General features: G+C 44.0%; 2 protein-coding genes across 5 annotated transcripts in view; one reads left to right on the forward strand and one right to left on the reverse strand.

Annotated features, from left to right (window-relative positions):
- The window catches only part of lyrm4 (LYR motif containing 4), a 228,670-nt gene extending 221,139 nt beyond the window's left edge, over positions 1-7,531 (reverse strand). The window contains exon 1 of the mRNA XM_068001787.1: positions 7,399-7,531. Within this exon, the coding sequence (XP_067857888.1) occupies positions 7,399-7,484 (86 nt within the window). The 5' untranslated portion in view covers positions 7,485-7,531. The remainder of the gene's footprint in view (positions 1-7,398) is intronic.
- Positions 7,529-16,758, forward strand: part of fars2 (phenylalanyl-tRNA synthetase 2, mitochondrial) — a 475,406-nt gene continuing 466,176 nt past the window's right edge. For 3 of the 4 annotated variants that reach the window (XM_068001784.1, XM_068001785.1, XM_068001783.1), the window contains exon 1: positions 7,537-7,759. The gene's annotated coding sequence lies outside the window, so the exon portion shown is untranslated. Of the gene's footprint in view, positions 7,760-16,758 lie in introns of all 4 variants that reach the window. The other variant, XM_068001781.1, reaches the window with a different exon arrangement.

The following is a 16,758-nucleotide window of genomic DNA, read 5'->3' on the forward strand; positions in this document are numbered from 1 at the left end:
CTAGGCCAATTCAGGGGAAAGAAAATCTGAGAACTACTTCTTCAACTTCCAAGGGCAATCAAACAAGTTCCAGAAGACCACAATGACTGGGAGATACATTGCTCAGTATCCCTTCTACGTACACTGTGATGTCAACCTCAGTTAGGAACTCGTCCAGCTCCCTTTTGAATGCTTGCAGCAAATCCGCACTCGCTGCACAAGCTGGTAACCGGTTCCAAAAATTGATGACCTCTGTTAGAATCATAGAATCTTACAATACAGGAGGCCGCCATTTGGCCCCTCGTGCCTGTGCCGGCTCTTTGAAAGAGCTGTCCAATTTAGTCCCACACCCCAACTTTTTACCCATAACCCTGCAAATTAGTCCTGTTCAAGTACATGTCCAATTGTCTTTTGAAAGTTCCTATGGAATTTGATTCCACCACCCTTTCAGGTAGTGCATTCCAAATCTTAACAACCCTCCGTGTGAAAAAATGTCTCCTTATTTCCTCTCTCGATCTTTTGCCAATTATTTTAAATCTATAACCTCTGATTACTGACCCACTTGCCAGAGGAAACAGTTTCTCTCTATTTGCTCTATCAAAACCCCTCATTATTTTGAATACCTCTATCAGGTCTCCCCTTAACCTTCTCTGCTCTGAGAACAATCCCAGCTTCTCCAATCTCGCCACATAACTGAAGTACCTCATCCCTGGCATCATCCTAGTAAACCTGCTCTGTACCGTCTTCAAGGCCCTGACATCCTTCCTAAAAATGTGGTGCCCAGAAATGTACACAATACTCCAAATAAGGCCAAACCAGTGATCGGTAAAGGTTTAACATGACTTCCTTGTTTTCATATTCAATGCGCCTATTTACAAAGCCAAATATCCTATGCGCTTTCCCAAGTGCCTTATCAACGTGCCCTGCCACCTTCAAAGCTTTGTGAAGATGCACCCACAGATCCCTCTGCTCTTGCAACCCCCTCAAAACAGCACCATTTAAATTATACTGCCTATCTATGATGTTCCAGTGCTTGGTTTGCTTTTTTTAATGGCCTTATTAACCTGCATTGCTACTTTGTGACTTGTGTATCTGTAGTCCCAGACCCCTCTGTTCCTTAACCCCATTTAGACTCTTACTATCCAAGCAGTATGTGGCCCCCTTATTCTTCCTACCAAAATGTAATACCTCACTTATCTAGATTGAAATTCATTTGCCAATTACACGTCCATTCAAGTTTATTAATGTCTTCTTGTATTTTGTTGCAGTCCTTCTCGATATTAACTATTTGCTATAACAATTTGTTGTTATCTGCGAATTTTGAAATTGTACTTCCGATTCCAGTGTCCAAATCGTTTATGTAAATGATGAACAACAGTGTCCCAGCACCGATCCTTGTCGAACACCACTTCCCACCTTTTGCCAGTCTGAGTAACTACCTTTAACCTCTACTCTCTGTTTTCTGTTTTGCAGCTAGCTTGCTATCCATTCTACTACTTGTCCCCTGACTCCACATGCTCTGATCTTAGTCATGAGTCCACTATGTGGTACCTTATCGAAAGCCTTTTGAAAATCCAAATATATTACATCTACTGCATTACCCTTGTCTCCCCTTTCTGTTACTTCTTCAAAGAATTCAATAAGGTTGGTCAAGCGTGACCTTCCCTTTTGAAATCTGTGCTGACTATTCTTTATTATGTTTTCAGTTTCTGGATGTTTTTCTATCACATCTTTGAGTAAGGATTCCACTGTCCTGCCTACCACTGAATAATGTACAAAGCAATGTTTTGTTTTTATATGTTTGTACGTAAGAGTTTCCATATGTGTCTTTTACAGAAGATATTTTAAATCTATTTAGTGCATGAATAACATTAATTTATACTTCCCTGGACTGGTTCTATCTCCCATTTTAAATACAGGAATCACATTAACTGTCCGCTAATCCTCTGGCACTATTCCCTTTTCTAATGAATTTGCTGATCCCTGGAGGCCCCCACGACATGCTGCTCTCCAATCAGAAAAACATCTGTTTACCACTACTCTCTGCCTCCTATCCCTTAGCCAATTTCGTACCCAAGTTACCACCGTCCCTTTAATCTCATGTGCTTCTATTTTCCAAATAAGTCTGTTACGTGGTACTTTATCAAGTGCCTTTTAAAAGTCCATATATACATCTACTGCGCTACCTTCATCAATCCTCTCTGATACTTCATCAAAGAACTCAATCAAGTTAGTCAGACATGATTTGCCTTTAACAAATCTGTGCTGGCTGTCCCTTAGTCACCCATGCTTCTCCAAGTAAGAATTAATTTTGTCCTTGACAATAGTCTCCAGTAGTTTTCTGATCACTTACGTTAAACTGATTGGCCTGTAGTTACCAGGTTTATCACTCTCTCCTTTTTTGAACAGAGGTGTAACATTTGGAATCCTCCAGTCCTCTGGCACCATTCCCATATCCAAGGAGCATTAAAAGATTGTGGTGAGAGCTTCTGCTATCTCCACCCTTGTTTCCCTCAGCAACCTAGGATGCATCCCATCTGGACTGGGTGACTTGTTAACTTTGAGTGATGCTAACCTATTTAGCACCTCCTTTCTATCTATTTTTATCCTATTTAATATCTCTACTCCCTCCTCCTCTACTGAGACATTAACTTCATCCTCTTCTTTTGTGAAGACAGATGCAAAGTATTCATTCAGTACCTCAGTCATGCTCTCTGCCGCCACAAGAAGATTTCCTTCTTTGTCCCCAATAGGCCCCACCATTCCTTTAACTATCAGTTTATTTTTAATATGTTTATAAAAGATTTTAGGGTTCTCTTTTATGTTACCTGGAGTATTGTGTGCAGTTTTGGTCTCCTTACCTAAGAAAGGATATACTTGTCATAGAGGGAGTGCAGCGAAGGTTCACCAGACTGATTCCTGGGATAGCAGGACTGTCGTAGGAGGAGAGATTGGGTCGACAAGGCCTGTATTCATTAGAGTTTAGAAGAATGAGAGGGGATCTTATTGAAACATATAAAATTCTGACAGGGCTAGACAGACTGGATGCAGGGAGGATGTTTCCCCAGGGCGGGGGGGGGGGGGTCCAGAACGAGGGGTCATAGTCTCAGGATACGGGGTAGGACATTTAGGACTGAGATGAGGAGAAATTTCTTCACTCAGAGGGTGGTGAACCTGTGGAATTCTCTACCACAGAAGGCTGTGGAGGCCAAGTCACTGAATATATTTAAGATGGAGCTAGATAGATTTCTAGACACAGAAGGCATCAAGGGGTATTGGGAGAGAGTGGGAATATGATATTGAGATAGAGGATCAGCCATGATCATACTGAATGGCGGAGCATGCTCGAAGGGCCAAATGGCCTAATCCTGCTCCTATTTTCTATGTTTACCTGCTAATCTTTCCTCATATTCTCTCTTTGCCTTAAAGGCCTGCCATTGCTCATTTAATGTTTACCTGGCCAATCTTTGATCCCTTCTCAAATCACTGAAATTGGCTCTCTTCCAGTTGGATATTTTCCCCGTTGATTTTTTTTTGTCCCTTTCCGTAACTACTTTAAACCTAATTATATTATGATCACTATTATCCAGATGTTCTCCCACTGAAACACACTCCACTTGCCCCACTTCATTCCCCAGAACCAGATCCAGCACTGCTTTCTTCCTCGTTGGGCTAGAAACACACTGATTAAGAAGGTTCTCCTGCACACATTTTAGGAATTCTTCATCCTCCTTGCCCTTTACACTGTTTTTCCCCCCAGTCTATATTAGGATAACTGAAGTCCCCTACTATTACTGCTCTATTATTTTTACATTTCTCTGAAATTTGCCTACAGATTTGCTCCTCTATCTCCTTTTCATGATTTGGCAGTCTATAGGAAACACCCAGCAATGTAACAGCTCATTTTCTGTTCCTTAACTCTAACCTAATAGATTCAGTCTTTGAACCCTCCAGTATATGGGCCCTTCTGTAGAAACGTATTATCCTTCTCCACCTCCTTGCTTTTTTCCTTCCCTATCCCTCCTGATTACATTGTAGCCAGGAACATTTAGTTCCTATTCCTGCCCATGTTTAAGCCAGGTCTCCGTTATAGTCAATATATCATAACCCCATGTGACAGCTTGTGCCTGCAGCTCATTAACCTTATTTGTACCACTCCTCGCATTAACAGGCATGTATTCCAACACCTTGCTAGTCTGCTTTGCTTTTTTTCCTCCATTTAATTCCTGCACTTTCTACACTATTCTTTATTCTGTTGCTATTTGTCCCTGCTAGTTTTCTATGCATGACATTTCTCCTCTCTGCCGCTACGTCTTGGTTACCGTCAAATTAGTTTAAACCCTCCCCCACAGTAGCAAAAGCGTAATTCTATGCTTATGCAACTTGTACGCCTGTCCCCTAGGTGTCACCCGTGGCTCAATGGCATCTGGCCATTTCCACATTGTTGTTTGTGGGACCTTGCTGTATGCAAGTTGGCTGCCGCGTTTCCCACATTACAACAGTGACTACACTTCAAAAATACTTAATTGGCTGGAAAGCACTTTGGGACATCCTGAGATTGTGAAAGGTGCTATATAAGTGCAAGTCTTACTTTACATTTTTTAACCTCACCAAACTCCTTCTCATCCCGTTCACCCCATCCACCGCCCTCCCCTCGGATTCTGCGGATCAATAATCTGCATTTTCCTCCAGCATGTCCATTCATTCACAAATAAGTCCCTCACCATCCATGACCTTATTGTGAACGATTGTATTGACATCATGGAAACTTGGCTCACGTATGGCAACCCCTTGCCCCTTATTGAGGGCTTCCCTGACTGGCTACGCTTTCCACTACCTGCCCAGCCCAAACTGCCAGTGACAGCATTGCCTTGATCGCCAAATCGCCACATGGTCTCTTCCCCCTCTGGCACCTTCTTCTTCAAACACCTCACTTTGTTCCAACACCCCACCTCTCCTTCAACATCCTCGTTCTCTACCTCAGCCCCATCCTGAGTTTCTCCCAGAGATATCCTCTCTCCTTTCCTCTTTCAAGCTTTGCATTGAGCAACTTCTCATCCTTGATTTCAATTTCTATCTCAACTTACCTTGGCCGCTCTTCTCTGACTTCACTACCCTCCTGTCCTCCCTAAACTTTTTCCTCTATATAAACAGTTCTAACCATATTCATGGCAACCACTGACCTTGTCATTGCACATGACCTCTCTACTCTCATGGTCTCAACACACACAAGGCCATCTCCGACCATTTCTTTGTATCCCTCATCACCCACATCCCCCTAGCCCCTTCCAATCTGACTTCTGCCTATATCCGGCCCGGAAATAAACACTCCCCCAAGTCATTTGCATTTCAAGCTGCTAACAGTCTAGCCCGTGGCCTTCCATTCGCCACAATATTTCTGCGGCTGTTGATCTGCTCAAACACTCCCTCACCTCCCCCTTTGACACCCTTGTCACCAGTAAACCGTTCTCCCATCATGGTCGTCCACCTTGGTAAAGCACCCATCTTCACACCCTCAAGACCAAGGGATTCAGACTTGAGCAAATCTGGTGCACAACTGGTTTAACCATACATCATCAGATCTGGCTCTATCAAGAACTATCATGCCTCATCTTCCTAAGGTAGTGAGCGGTTTTGGCAGAGGATCATTTTGGACAGCAAAGATAACCATCCCGCCTGGCTTCATTTTTCCACTACCAACCGTCTCCTGGTGTGGAGCTCATGGCCTACTGTTCAGCTACCTCTGCTGCTTCTCCCGATCCACCAAGCCAAACTTCCCTCCAGGCTCCTTCCTACCTAAGTCCTGGTCTTGCGTCATTTTCTAGTGTCTCTCCTATCTCTTCTCGTGCTTTCTAAATGCTCATCTTGTCCACGAATTCTACCTTCTTCTCCCTTGACCCCTATTGCCACTAAATTAATTATCCAACTTCACTTTCAATCTCCATTACGTCCCCCTCCCTTTCAAAACCATCCTCATCATCCCTCTCTCAAAAAACTTGTCCTCAATCCCTGTCCTTGCAAATTACCACCCCATTACCAATCTCCCTTTCTTCCCCAAAGTCTTTGAACATATTGTCACCTCCTAAATCCATGCCCATATTTCCCACAGCTCCATGTTGCATCTCTCCAATCAGGATTCCGACCGTCACACAACTGAAATGGCCTTAATCAAAGTCACAAACGCTACCTTGTGTGCCTGTGACTATGATGCATTTACCCTCCTAATCCTCTTTGACCTCTTTGCAGCCTTTCACACAAATGACAACACCTTCCTCTTCCAACCCCACCCTTCCGTTGTCCAACTCAATGGGACTGCCTTCATTTGGTTCCACTCTTACCTATCCAATCATAGCCAGTAATGGCTTCCGTTCCCACCGCCACACCGTTTCCTGCAGTGTCCCTCAAGGATCTATCCTTGGCCCCCTCCGCTTTCTCATCTGCCCATTGCCCCTTGGGTGACATCATCCAAACACAGCATCCACATGCATGCGGACAGCATCCAATCTTGGATGAGTCACAAATCCCTCCAGTTAAATATCAAGACCGAAGCCAGCATTTTCGGCCCCTCCGTACCCTTGTCGCTGAATCCATCTCCCTCCCTGGCCACAGTATCAGGTCGAACTAGGTTCAGAACCTCGGCATCCTATCGACCCCAAGCTGAGCTACCAATGCTATATCTTCTGAGACCGTCTACTTCCATCTCCATATCATCTGTCGCAGCCCATTTGTTGTTGAAACTCTTATCAATGTGATAAAAGGTGGCATATTGACTTGTCTACTCCAATGGTCTCTTGCCTGGCCGCCCACTCTCCATGCTCTATAAATGTCAGCTCGTCCAAAACTCTGCTGTCTGTATCCCGCGCCAAGTCCCAGTCAACTATCACTCCTGTCCTTGCTAACCTATATTGGCGCCTGGTCCCCCAATTTAAAATTCTCATCCTTGGGTTAAAATCCCTTCATGATCTCACCCCTACTTATTTCTATGACCTTGTCCAACCCTACAACCACCCCTGAACTCTTTCCCTCTGATTCTGGCCTCTTGTGCATCACCCACGCCTTCACCCAACCACTGGCAGCTTCATATTCTGGAATTCACTCTTTAAGCCGCTCCGCTGATCCACTTGCTTCTACTTCTACCCGCCTCCCCCCAAGACCCTTCTTAAAACCCACCACTTTGACCAAGCTTTTGGTCACTCCTCTTAATATATCCTTCTTTGGCTCGGCGTTCTTTTTTTTTTGTCTGATTACGCCTTTGTAAAACGCCTCGATGCATTTTCTTTCCTATGTTAGAAGTACTAAATAAATGCAAGTTGTTGTTGCGGTATTGAAGCGTGGCGTCCATTCCGTTATTTGAACTGTATGAAAAGTTTCTTTTTTAAAATGCCCATGTAATTATAACATTTCCTAATTTTTTTTTACCTATAATTGTAGCTGGAAAACTTCTTGCTTTCTTTCAACATCACCCTGTACAAGGATAGCACCTGAGTGCTTGCGGGTACCGCCATCTTCCTCCTCTGACCTTTCCCGTGTGAGGACCCCAGCTGCCGCGCGGCGGTGCCTGACATGGAATGTTGCGCGACCAACGGTCGTCCCGTGGAACCTGCGACCGTTGCGGGACGTTTTATTTTCCCGGTTCTACCTTCCACTTTGTAAACCCTGTCCCTGCCCTGTCTTCATCACATTCCCGGCCACATTTTCTTTTTTTAAGATACAGGCAAGCCGGCGTAGTACTATTAACACTTTGGCTTCAAGGAGGGACGCTGTCAGTTTTGCGAAGAAGGTGAGTGAAGCTTGGGCGAGAAACTGCTGCTGCTGTGAACTTTTAGGAGCACACGGGGATAGTAGACGTGGTCGTGGTGGTGGTGGGGAGGGAGGAAGTAAAGGGAAACACTCTGAAGGGGAGCTCTGTCGTTCTGATCAATTTTTGTGCTCGTTGCGCTGCGTGGTGAAAGAGACATACAAGTGTGGAGAAGACATGTCTGATGTGGTGACATTTTATATATGTGTATATAGCGTTACAATACATGCAAAACCCTAATCATTGGATCAAAAGCAAAACACTGCGGATGCTGGAAATACTCAGCAGGTCAGGCTGAGCAGATGTGGGGAGAGAGACAGAGTTAACGTTTCAGGTCGATGACTTAAGTCCCTGGAGTGGGACTTGAACCCACGACCTTCTGACTCAGAGATGAGAGTGCAACAACTGAGCCACAGCTGATACTGTACGTTGTGTGGGACCCAGCTTTCATTTCTGATCCTAAAGCAACTTGTTGCACAAAGTAAACAATAAAACAAAAGCAAGATATTGTCGATGCTGGAAATCTGAAATGCAAACAGAAAATGCTCGAAACACTCAACTGGTGTTACCTAACCTCCTGAGTGTTTCCAACATTTTCTGTTTTTCTTTTGCACAAAGTAAAGGCAGTTTTTACTTTAGTTGTCTCTGTTAGGTGTAATCAGTATTGGGGGGGAGGAAGGACCATCACCCTTCTGAATTGGATAATTATATTGCCGATTTATTTGATTACACACACGTTCTTCAATTAGGTCTTCCCAGTATTTAGTTGGAGGAAATTTCTGCTTGTCCAGTACTGGATGTAGGACAAGCAGCGTGACCAATCAGAGGCAGTGGACGGGTCGGGCGCGGTGTTGAGGAAAAGCCTAAATATTTTGGGGCTTTCAACTGGCTCTTCAGAGTGTGCCAAACAAGATCAGAATTTCAGCACATTTTTAGCTACCAGGAAAATCTGCACCATTGAAAGCTTATAGTGCAAAGTGGGAGTGCTTCTTATCCCAGCAGGATGCAATGTAGTATCAACTGTGTCTTATTTGCAAATACTGCTAGGTCACACATTCTTTTGGAACTCATTGAGAGTCTGTGTTGCTGCTAATACTGCCCATCATTAACCACTGGCAGGAATGGCAATTGAGGAAAAATCAAGAGTCTATTTAATGAAGATTATTCCACATTATTGGCTTGAATTTAGTTCTGAACCAATTTAGATTAGGATCTTTTGGACTTATCGGTTTGTTCTTTCTCTTAATATATTACCATACAGTTTGAAACAAAGATTCAGCAAGTTGCTTGTTTTAGTGATGGATCTGCCATATCTTACATGGTAAACAGACAAGACAATTCTCATGCCCCATTTTGTTCCTGAATTTTATTTGTCACCATATGCTTCCATCAAAAGGTCTTCTTTTTGATGGTTTGATGTGTATAGCTGATGCGTAGATAGAAAAAAGGCTTTTTGCAAATCTAAGCAATTATTTATGTTTTGTTTGGAAGTAGAATCTCGAGTAAATAAGTTTTGTGCTGCTCTGGTAGGGAAGAACCAACTGAAGAAAGTTTGGGTTTGTTCTGCTTGTGGAATGGCCATCACACAGACTAAAATCTGTTGAATTTCTATCAAAGGCTTTTGATGGAGTAATTTGCCAGTTTTCTCCAAGCATTTATGTCTTGACAACTTAGCACAATAAGTAGTTTGGTACTGTGAGCTGATCTGAATATGTAGGACTTTAGAGCACCTGACTCTGATTTGTTTACTACTTTTTATATACTATTATTTGTGTAATCATCCTGGAGAGCATGAACAACCCAAAATACTCTTCACAACTAACTGTCTCCAGCTCAGCTTCTTCTATCCTCTTCTCCAACATGATGTATTTCTTTATATACAAAATTAAGACTATCTATTTGGCTGTCTCTGTCTCCTACAGCCCCACCTTATCGATTGCAGATATCTATTAGGATTCCTTATTGCACAATGCTCAACAATTTCTCCTCACCTCTTCCCTTCTCCCCCAAACCCTTATCAGACTTATCTCCTCCATGAGAGCTGCAGTTGTACCTTTGCCCCTATGTCGACCCAGCTCCTGACTACTCACACACCTTTCCTTGGCTCAGTGCTTCGTCAACTGCTCCATGTTTTGCAGGCACTTTTGCCTCCCCTTCAAAACTGCTGTCATCACCCCTTCCTTCTGAACCCATCTTCAACCCCTTTGCTCACCTTCTCCGTTGTCTCTAAGTTATTAGAATGCATCATCACCACCCAACTCCAGCCCACTTCTCCAACTGCTCCCAATTCCAATCCTTACAATCTGGATTCCAGTCCAAACTCCATCAGTCACCAGTGTCCTATGATAATCACGACCATGGAATGATAGTCCCCTTCAATGTCTCTGTGGCTTTCTACATAAATTGATCAGTGCATCTTCCTCCACTGTCTTTCCTCTGGCCCAATTTTTTTTTTTAGCACTGCTTTATCATGGTTTCAGCTGCTGTCTGTCTGAACTTAGTACATCTCCTCCAATTTTCCTCCCATCTGCACTGCCACCTCAGGCATGGCCCAAAGCTGCATCTTTGATCCCTCCTGTTCATTTCCTGCCTGCTGCACCTCAGTCCTCAGTGCCATCTTTGGTAATCATGAGATCAGTTTCTATATAGGCAAAAATGGTACCCAGCATTGACTTCTTGACTGCCATTGTGCTATCTGACTGCCTGCCTGATATCAAGTTGTGGATGAGTCAGAATTTTCTCCAGCAAGATTGAAGACATTCTGTTCAGCTCCTGCCAGAAGCTTTATAGCTGAAGCGCCAATGTCATCCCCATGCCCGTTTACTCAGGCTGATCCAATGGTGCACAACCCCAGTGTCCTGTTTGATCTTGAGCTTAGCTTCAAACCTCCGATCCACTGAGCACCAAGACCGCTTACTTCCACCTTCACAACATTGCCCATCCATGCCTTCATTACCTTTAGGCTTGAGTTCTCCAACACTTTCCTCACTGGCCTCCCGTGCTCTACCTTACATAAACTCCAATACATCCAGAACTCTGCCACTTGTGCGCTATCCCGCACTAAATCCTGGACTCTTATTAGTTAGACCTTGTCGACCGCCAATGGTTCCTTGTCCTCCAACAATAACTTTAAAATCTTTGTCCTTATTTCAATCCCTCAATGGCATTGCTGCACTCTCCTCTGAAATATCCCCACAATCATATGTTCCAATTGTACCCTCTAGCTTTTTGACTCTGGTTTACTGTGTATCGTCATCGTCGTCATCGTCTCCCTCCCCCCCGCCCCCCCACCGTGGTTGGTGATAGATGTTTCGTTGTCATGCCCCTTAACTCTGAAATTCTCTTTCTAATTCCCTCTGCCTTGCTACCTCTTTCCCCACTTTCAAAAGCATCCTCAATAGTACTTTTTTAAACGTGCCTTCAGTCATCTCCCCTAACTTCTGTCCCTCTTCCTGCTTGGATCCCTGGACACTTGTAAAAATAATACGGGACATACTATGTGAAAGGTGCTATAAAAGCGTCAATTGTTAAAGAATGAATGAATGAGGAAGAATGTTCGATTTCCTAATAATCTTAGTTATTAACTTCATTCTTGAATGAAATTCAACCTCCACAACAAATGTACCCCTCAATTTCCTTCTGACCTAGTGGTGTTTGGAGCTTGTAGTTTTCTGTATGTTTCATATCTCTCGCTATGTATCTGGGATCTTGTTGCTGCTTTCTCCAGTTGAAAAATTAAGAGTTTTGCCCAGATTGAGGCCTGATATGCGGCGTAGTGGTGGGTATTGCCTGGTCAAGATGACTTGGCTTGAAGGTCTTAGTCTGTGATTCTCCCTGGGAATATGGAAATCCTTATTCTTATTAAGAAATTAAAACTCATTTGGTGGAGATCATGCCCATTGTAAGTAATTTTTAGCCAAGCATTTTGCTGCCCTGAGTAAGGGAATACTAGCATTTGCATTTGCTAGCAAACATGCAGGTGACCCTGAGGATATAGAAAATACTGTCATTGTATGATTGTGAGAAAACAGTAGTTAATTGAAAGAACTTCAAAGACAATTCTTGTAAAATTTTCTCTCTTTATTATCTGTGTTTTTTCTCCAAAGCAATGCCTGTATCTGCACAATTACTACTTGTAGAGTTAGGAAGAGAATTTCACAGTCCATTGCGAATATATTGATTGCTTTCAGTACAAATTCTATCAGTTGACTGGTGCAAATTAGGATTCAAAATATTCCTAGTTCAACACACAATAAAAGTCTCACAATGAATATTTTGACCAAGTCAGGGTTGATACTTGTAGGTAACAAAACCTGTAGCAGGCTGTAATTGAAGTTTCAATTAACTTGGATCAGAGGTTCTCAAACCTTTTTTGCTGAGTCCCCCTTTGGAGATTCATGTCCATGCCACCTCCCTCATTCTACGTGCCCCACTCACCTCAGCCCAGCATTTGGGGGCGTGTCTCAGGGTGTTGGATACATTTGAAACGTAAGGTAAGTGCAGCTATCTATTCAGACGAGGATGTCTTTGGACTGGTAGCAAACTGATATAATAGTGCCAAAAGACACTGCTTACCTCGTTGGTGCTGGCAGCTGCAAAATAATAAGTACGAAAGCCACCGATGCAGCCTCGCACAGCCAGAGAGGTGCACTATGGCGCAAATTCAGCATCGCTGGATGTTTGAATCCCTGCCAATTTGTAGAAGTGGATATTGGAACTATTAGAGCTGCTTCTGGTGCAACAGCAAAATAGCTATGATTGGTCTAATATCCACTTCTACAAACAAAGATCAGATGCTTTGCTGAGATCACCCCATAATAAACCACCTCTGGCTATGCGAGGCTGCATTGGGGGCTTTTGTGCTTGTTAGTTTATGCCAGCCTGTCCTCCTTTGGGATAACCTCGTTGCGTCCCCCAGTTTGGGAACCTCTGACTTAGTTGAAGGGATGCTGGAACCAGCCATGATTCAGTTCAGATAGCCTTGAACCAAGATGGGCACTGTACTATATTTTTCAATAATATAAGCTTAATATGATGGCCTGCACATTTGGTAATACAAACTTACTTAATATTGCTTGGAGTCTACAGCACTGAAACAGGCCATTCGGCCCAAATGGTCTATGCTGGCATGAGCCTCCTCCCACCCCTCTTCATCTAACCCCATCAGCAAATCTTTATATTACTTCCTTCCTCATGTGCTTATCTAGCTTCCCCTTAAATCAATGATGTTTCCATATTCTGGTTTGGTTCCAAAGAGAGGTTTTTGTTCAAGTCTTTTAGTGGGTCAAAAGGTCAATTTTTATATTGCTATGTTGTCTTTTGTTCTTTAAGTTGGAGAGTGTGTAGGAACAGTTAGGAAACAAGTTGGCATGTCCATGCCACCTCCCTCATTCTACGTGCCCCACTCACCTCAGCCTAGCATTTGGGGGCTAACAGGTCTGTATTTCCCTGTTTTCCTTCTCCCTCCATTCTTAAATAGTGGGGTTTCATTTGCTATCCTCCAATCTGCAGGAACCGTTCCAGAATCTATAGAATTTTGGAAGATGACCACCAATGATTCCACTATCTCTATAGCCACCTCTTTCAAAACCTGGGATGTAGATCATCAGGTCCTTGAGATTTATCAACTTTCAGTCCCATTAATTTCTCTAGTACTATTTTTTTACTAATACTAATTTCCTTCAGTTCCTCATTCTCACCGGATCCTTGATTCTCTAATATTTATGGGAAGTTTTTTATGTCTTCTTGCATGAAGACAGACACAAAATATTTGTTTAATTTCTCTACATTTCCTCATTCCCCATATAAATTCTCCCGTCTCTGTCTGTAAGGGACCCACGTTTGCCTTTGCCAGTCTTTTCCTTTTTACATACCTGTAGAAGCTTTTACAGTCTGTTTTTATATTTCTCGCTCGTTTACTCTCGTATTCGATTTTCCCTTTCTTTATCAATTTCTTGGTCCTCCTTTGCTGAATTCTAAAATGCTCCCAATCCACAGGCTTACTGCTTTTTCTGGCAACTTTATATGCCTCTTTCTTTGATTTAATACTATCTTTAATTTCTCTTGTTAGCCATGGTTGGACCACTTTTCCTGTTGGGTTTTTGTGCCTTAAAGGAACATATATTTGTTGCAAATTATGTATTAATTCTTTAAATGCTAGCCATTGCCTGTCTACCGTCATACCTTTTAATGTAGTTCCCCAATCAACCATAGCCAACTTGCGCTTCATACCTTCATAGTATCCATTGTTTAGATTTAAGAACCTAGTTTTGGATTGAACTACTTCACTTTCATACTTAATGAAGAATTCTATCATATTATGGTCACTCTTCCCTAAGGGCTCCTTTACACCAAGATTATTAATTAACCCTTTCTCATTGTACAATACTAGATCTGAAGTAGCTTGTTCCTTAGTTGGTTCAACATACTGATCGAGAAAACCAACTCGTATACATTCCAGGAATTCGTCCTCTGCAGTATTAGTGCTAATTTAGTTTGCCCAATCTATATGTAGATTAAAGTCCCCCATGATTACTGTATTACCCTTGTTACATGCACTTCTAATTTCCTACTTTATACTGTGCCCTACATTAGCACTACTGTTTGGTGGCCTATAATCAACTCCCACCAATGTTTTCTGCCCCTTGCTGTTTCTTAGCTCCACCCAAACTGATTCAACATCTTGGTCTTCTGAGCCAAGATCCTTTCTCACTATTGTACTGATCTCATCCTATACTAACAGCGCTCCCCCACCTCCTTTTCCTTTTTTGCCTGTACTTCCTAAATGTCGAATACCCTTGAATATTCATTACCCAGCCTTGGTCACCCTGCAGCCACGTCTCTGTAATGGCAACTGGATCATACCCATTTACTTCAATTTGTGCCATCAATTCATCTACCTTGTTGCGAATGCTGCATGCATTCAGATAAAGTGCCTTTAATTTTGTCTTTTTAACATTTTTTCCTATTTTGACCTTATTTGCTGCTGGCCTTTATTTCCGCTGCCTTCCAATTTCACTTACTACTTTTCTGCCTTCCACTTCCAGCTTTGTTACTCTCTCTTCTGAATCTCCTCTTAGGTTTCCATCCCCCTGCCAAGTTAGCTTAAGCCCTCCCCAACAGCACTGCCAAACCTCCCTGCAAGGATATTGGTCCCGGCCCTGTTGAGGTGCAACCCGTCCGGCTTGTACAGGTCCCATCTCCCCCAGAACTGGACCCAATGCCCCAGGAATCTAAAGCCCTCCTTCCTGCTCCATCTCTCCAGCCATGTATTTATCTGCTCTATCCTCCTATTTCTATACTCACTGCGTGGCACTGGGAGTTTTTTTGATTTTTTTTTATTCGTTCACGGGATGTGGGCGTCGCTGGCAAGGCCGGCATTTATTGCCCATCCCTAATTGCCCTTGAGAAGGTGGTGGTGAGCCGCCTTCTTGAACCGCTGCAGTCCGTGTGGTGACGGTTCTCCCACAGTGCTGTTAGGAAGGGAGTTCCAGGATTTTGACCCAGCGACAATGAAGGAACGGCGATATATTTCCAAGTCGGGATGGTGTGTGACTTGGAGGGGAACGTGCAGGTGGTGTTGTTCCCATTTGCCTGCTGCTCTTGTCCTTCTACGTGGTAGAGGTCGCGGGTTTGGGAGGTGCTGTCGAAGAAGCCTTGGCGAGTTGCTGCAGTGCATCCTGTGGATGGTACACACTGCAGCCACAGTGCGCCGGTGGTGAAGGGAGTGAATGTTTAGGGTGGTGGATGGGGTGCCAATCAAGCGGGCTGCTTTATCTTGGATGGTGTCGAGCTTCTTGAGTGTTGTTGGAGCTGCACTCATCCAGGCAAGTGGAGAGTATTCCATCACACTCCTGACTTGTGCCTTGTAGATGGTGGAAAGGTTTTGGGGAGTCAGGAGGTGAGTCACTCGCCGCAGAATACCCAGCCTCTGACCTGCTCTCGTAGCCACAGTATTTATATGGCAGGTCCAGTTAAGTTTCTGGTCAATGGTGACCCCCAGGATGTTGATGGTGGGGGATTCGGCGATGGTAATGCCGTTGAATGTCAAGGGGAGGTGGTTAGACTCTCTCTTGTTGGAGATGGTCATTGCCTGGCACTTGTCTGGCGTGAATGTTACTTGCCACTTATCAGCCCAAGCCTGGATGTTGTCCAGGTCTTGCTGCATGCGGGCTCGGACTGCTTCATTATCTGAGGGGTTGCAAATGGAACTGAACACTGTGCAGTCATCAGTGAACATCCCCATTTCTGACCTTATGATGGAGGGAAGGTCATTGATGAAGCAGCTGAAGATGGTTGGGCCTAGGACACTGCCCTGAGGAACTCCTGCAGCAATGCCCTGGGGCTGAGATGCTTGGCCTCCAACAACCACTACCATCTTCCTTTGTGCTAGGTATGACTCCAGCCACTGGAGAGTTTTCCCCCTGATTCCCATTGACTTCAATTTTACTAGGGCTCCTTGGTGCCACACTCGGTCAAATGCTGCCTTGATGTCAAGGGCAGTCACTCTCACCTCAACTCTGGAATTCAGCTCTTTTGTCCATGTTTGGACCAAGGCTGTGATGAGGTCTGGAGCCGAGTGGTCCTGGCGGAACCCAAACTGAGCATCGGTGAGCAGGTTATTGGTGAGTAAGTGCCGCTTGATAGCACTGTCGACAACACCTTCCATCACTTTGCTGATGATTGAGAGTAGACTGATGGGGCGGTAATTGGCCGGATTGGATTTGTCCTGCTTTTTGTGGACAGGACATACCTGGGCAATTTTCCACATTGTCGGGTGGATGCCAGTGTTGTAGCTGTACTGGAACAGCTTGGCTAGAGGCGCAAGGGTAGTAATCAAGAGTTTACTACCCTTGAGGTCTAAACTCTTTCCTAACTCCTTAAATTCTGCCTGCAGGACCTCATCTCTCTTTCTACCTATGTTGTCGTTACCGATATGGACCACGACCTCTGGCTGTTCGCCCTTCCCCCCCCCCCCCCAC

This window comes from Heptranchias perlo, chromosome 2, assembly GCF_035084215.1.
Source record: "Heptranchias perlo isolate sHepPer1 chromosome 2, sHepPer1.hap1, whole genome shotgun sequence".
In the NCBI taxonomy this organism is placed as follows: Eukaryota; Metazoa; Chordata; class Chondrichthyes; order Hexanchiformes; family Hexanchidae; genus Heptranchias; species Heptranchias perlo.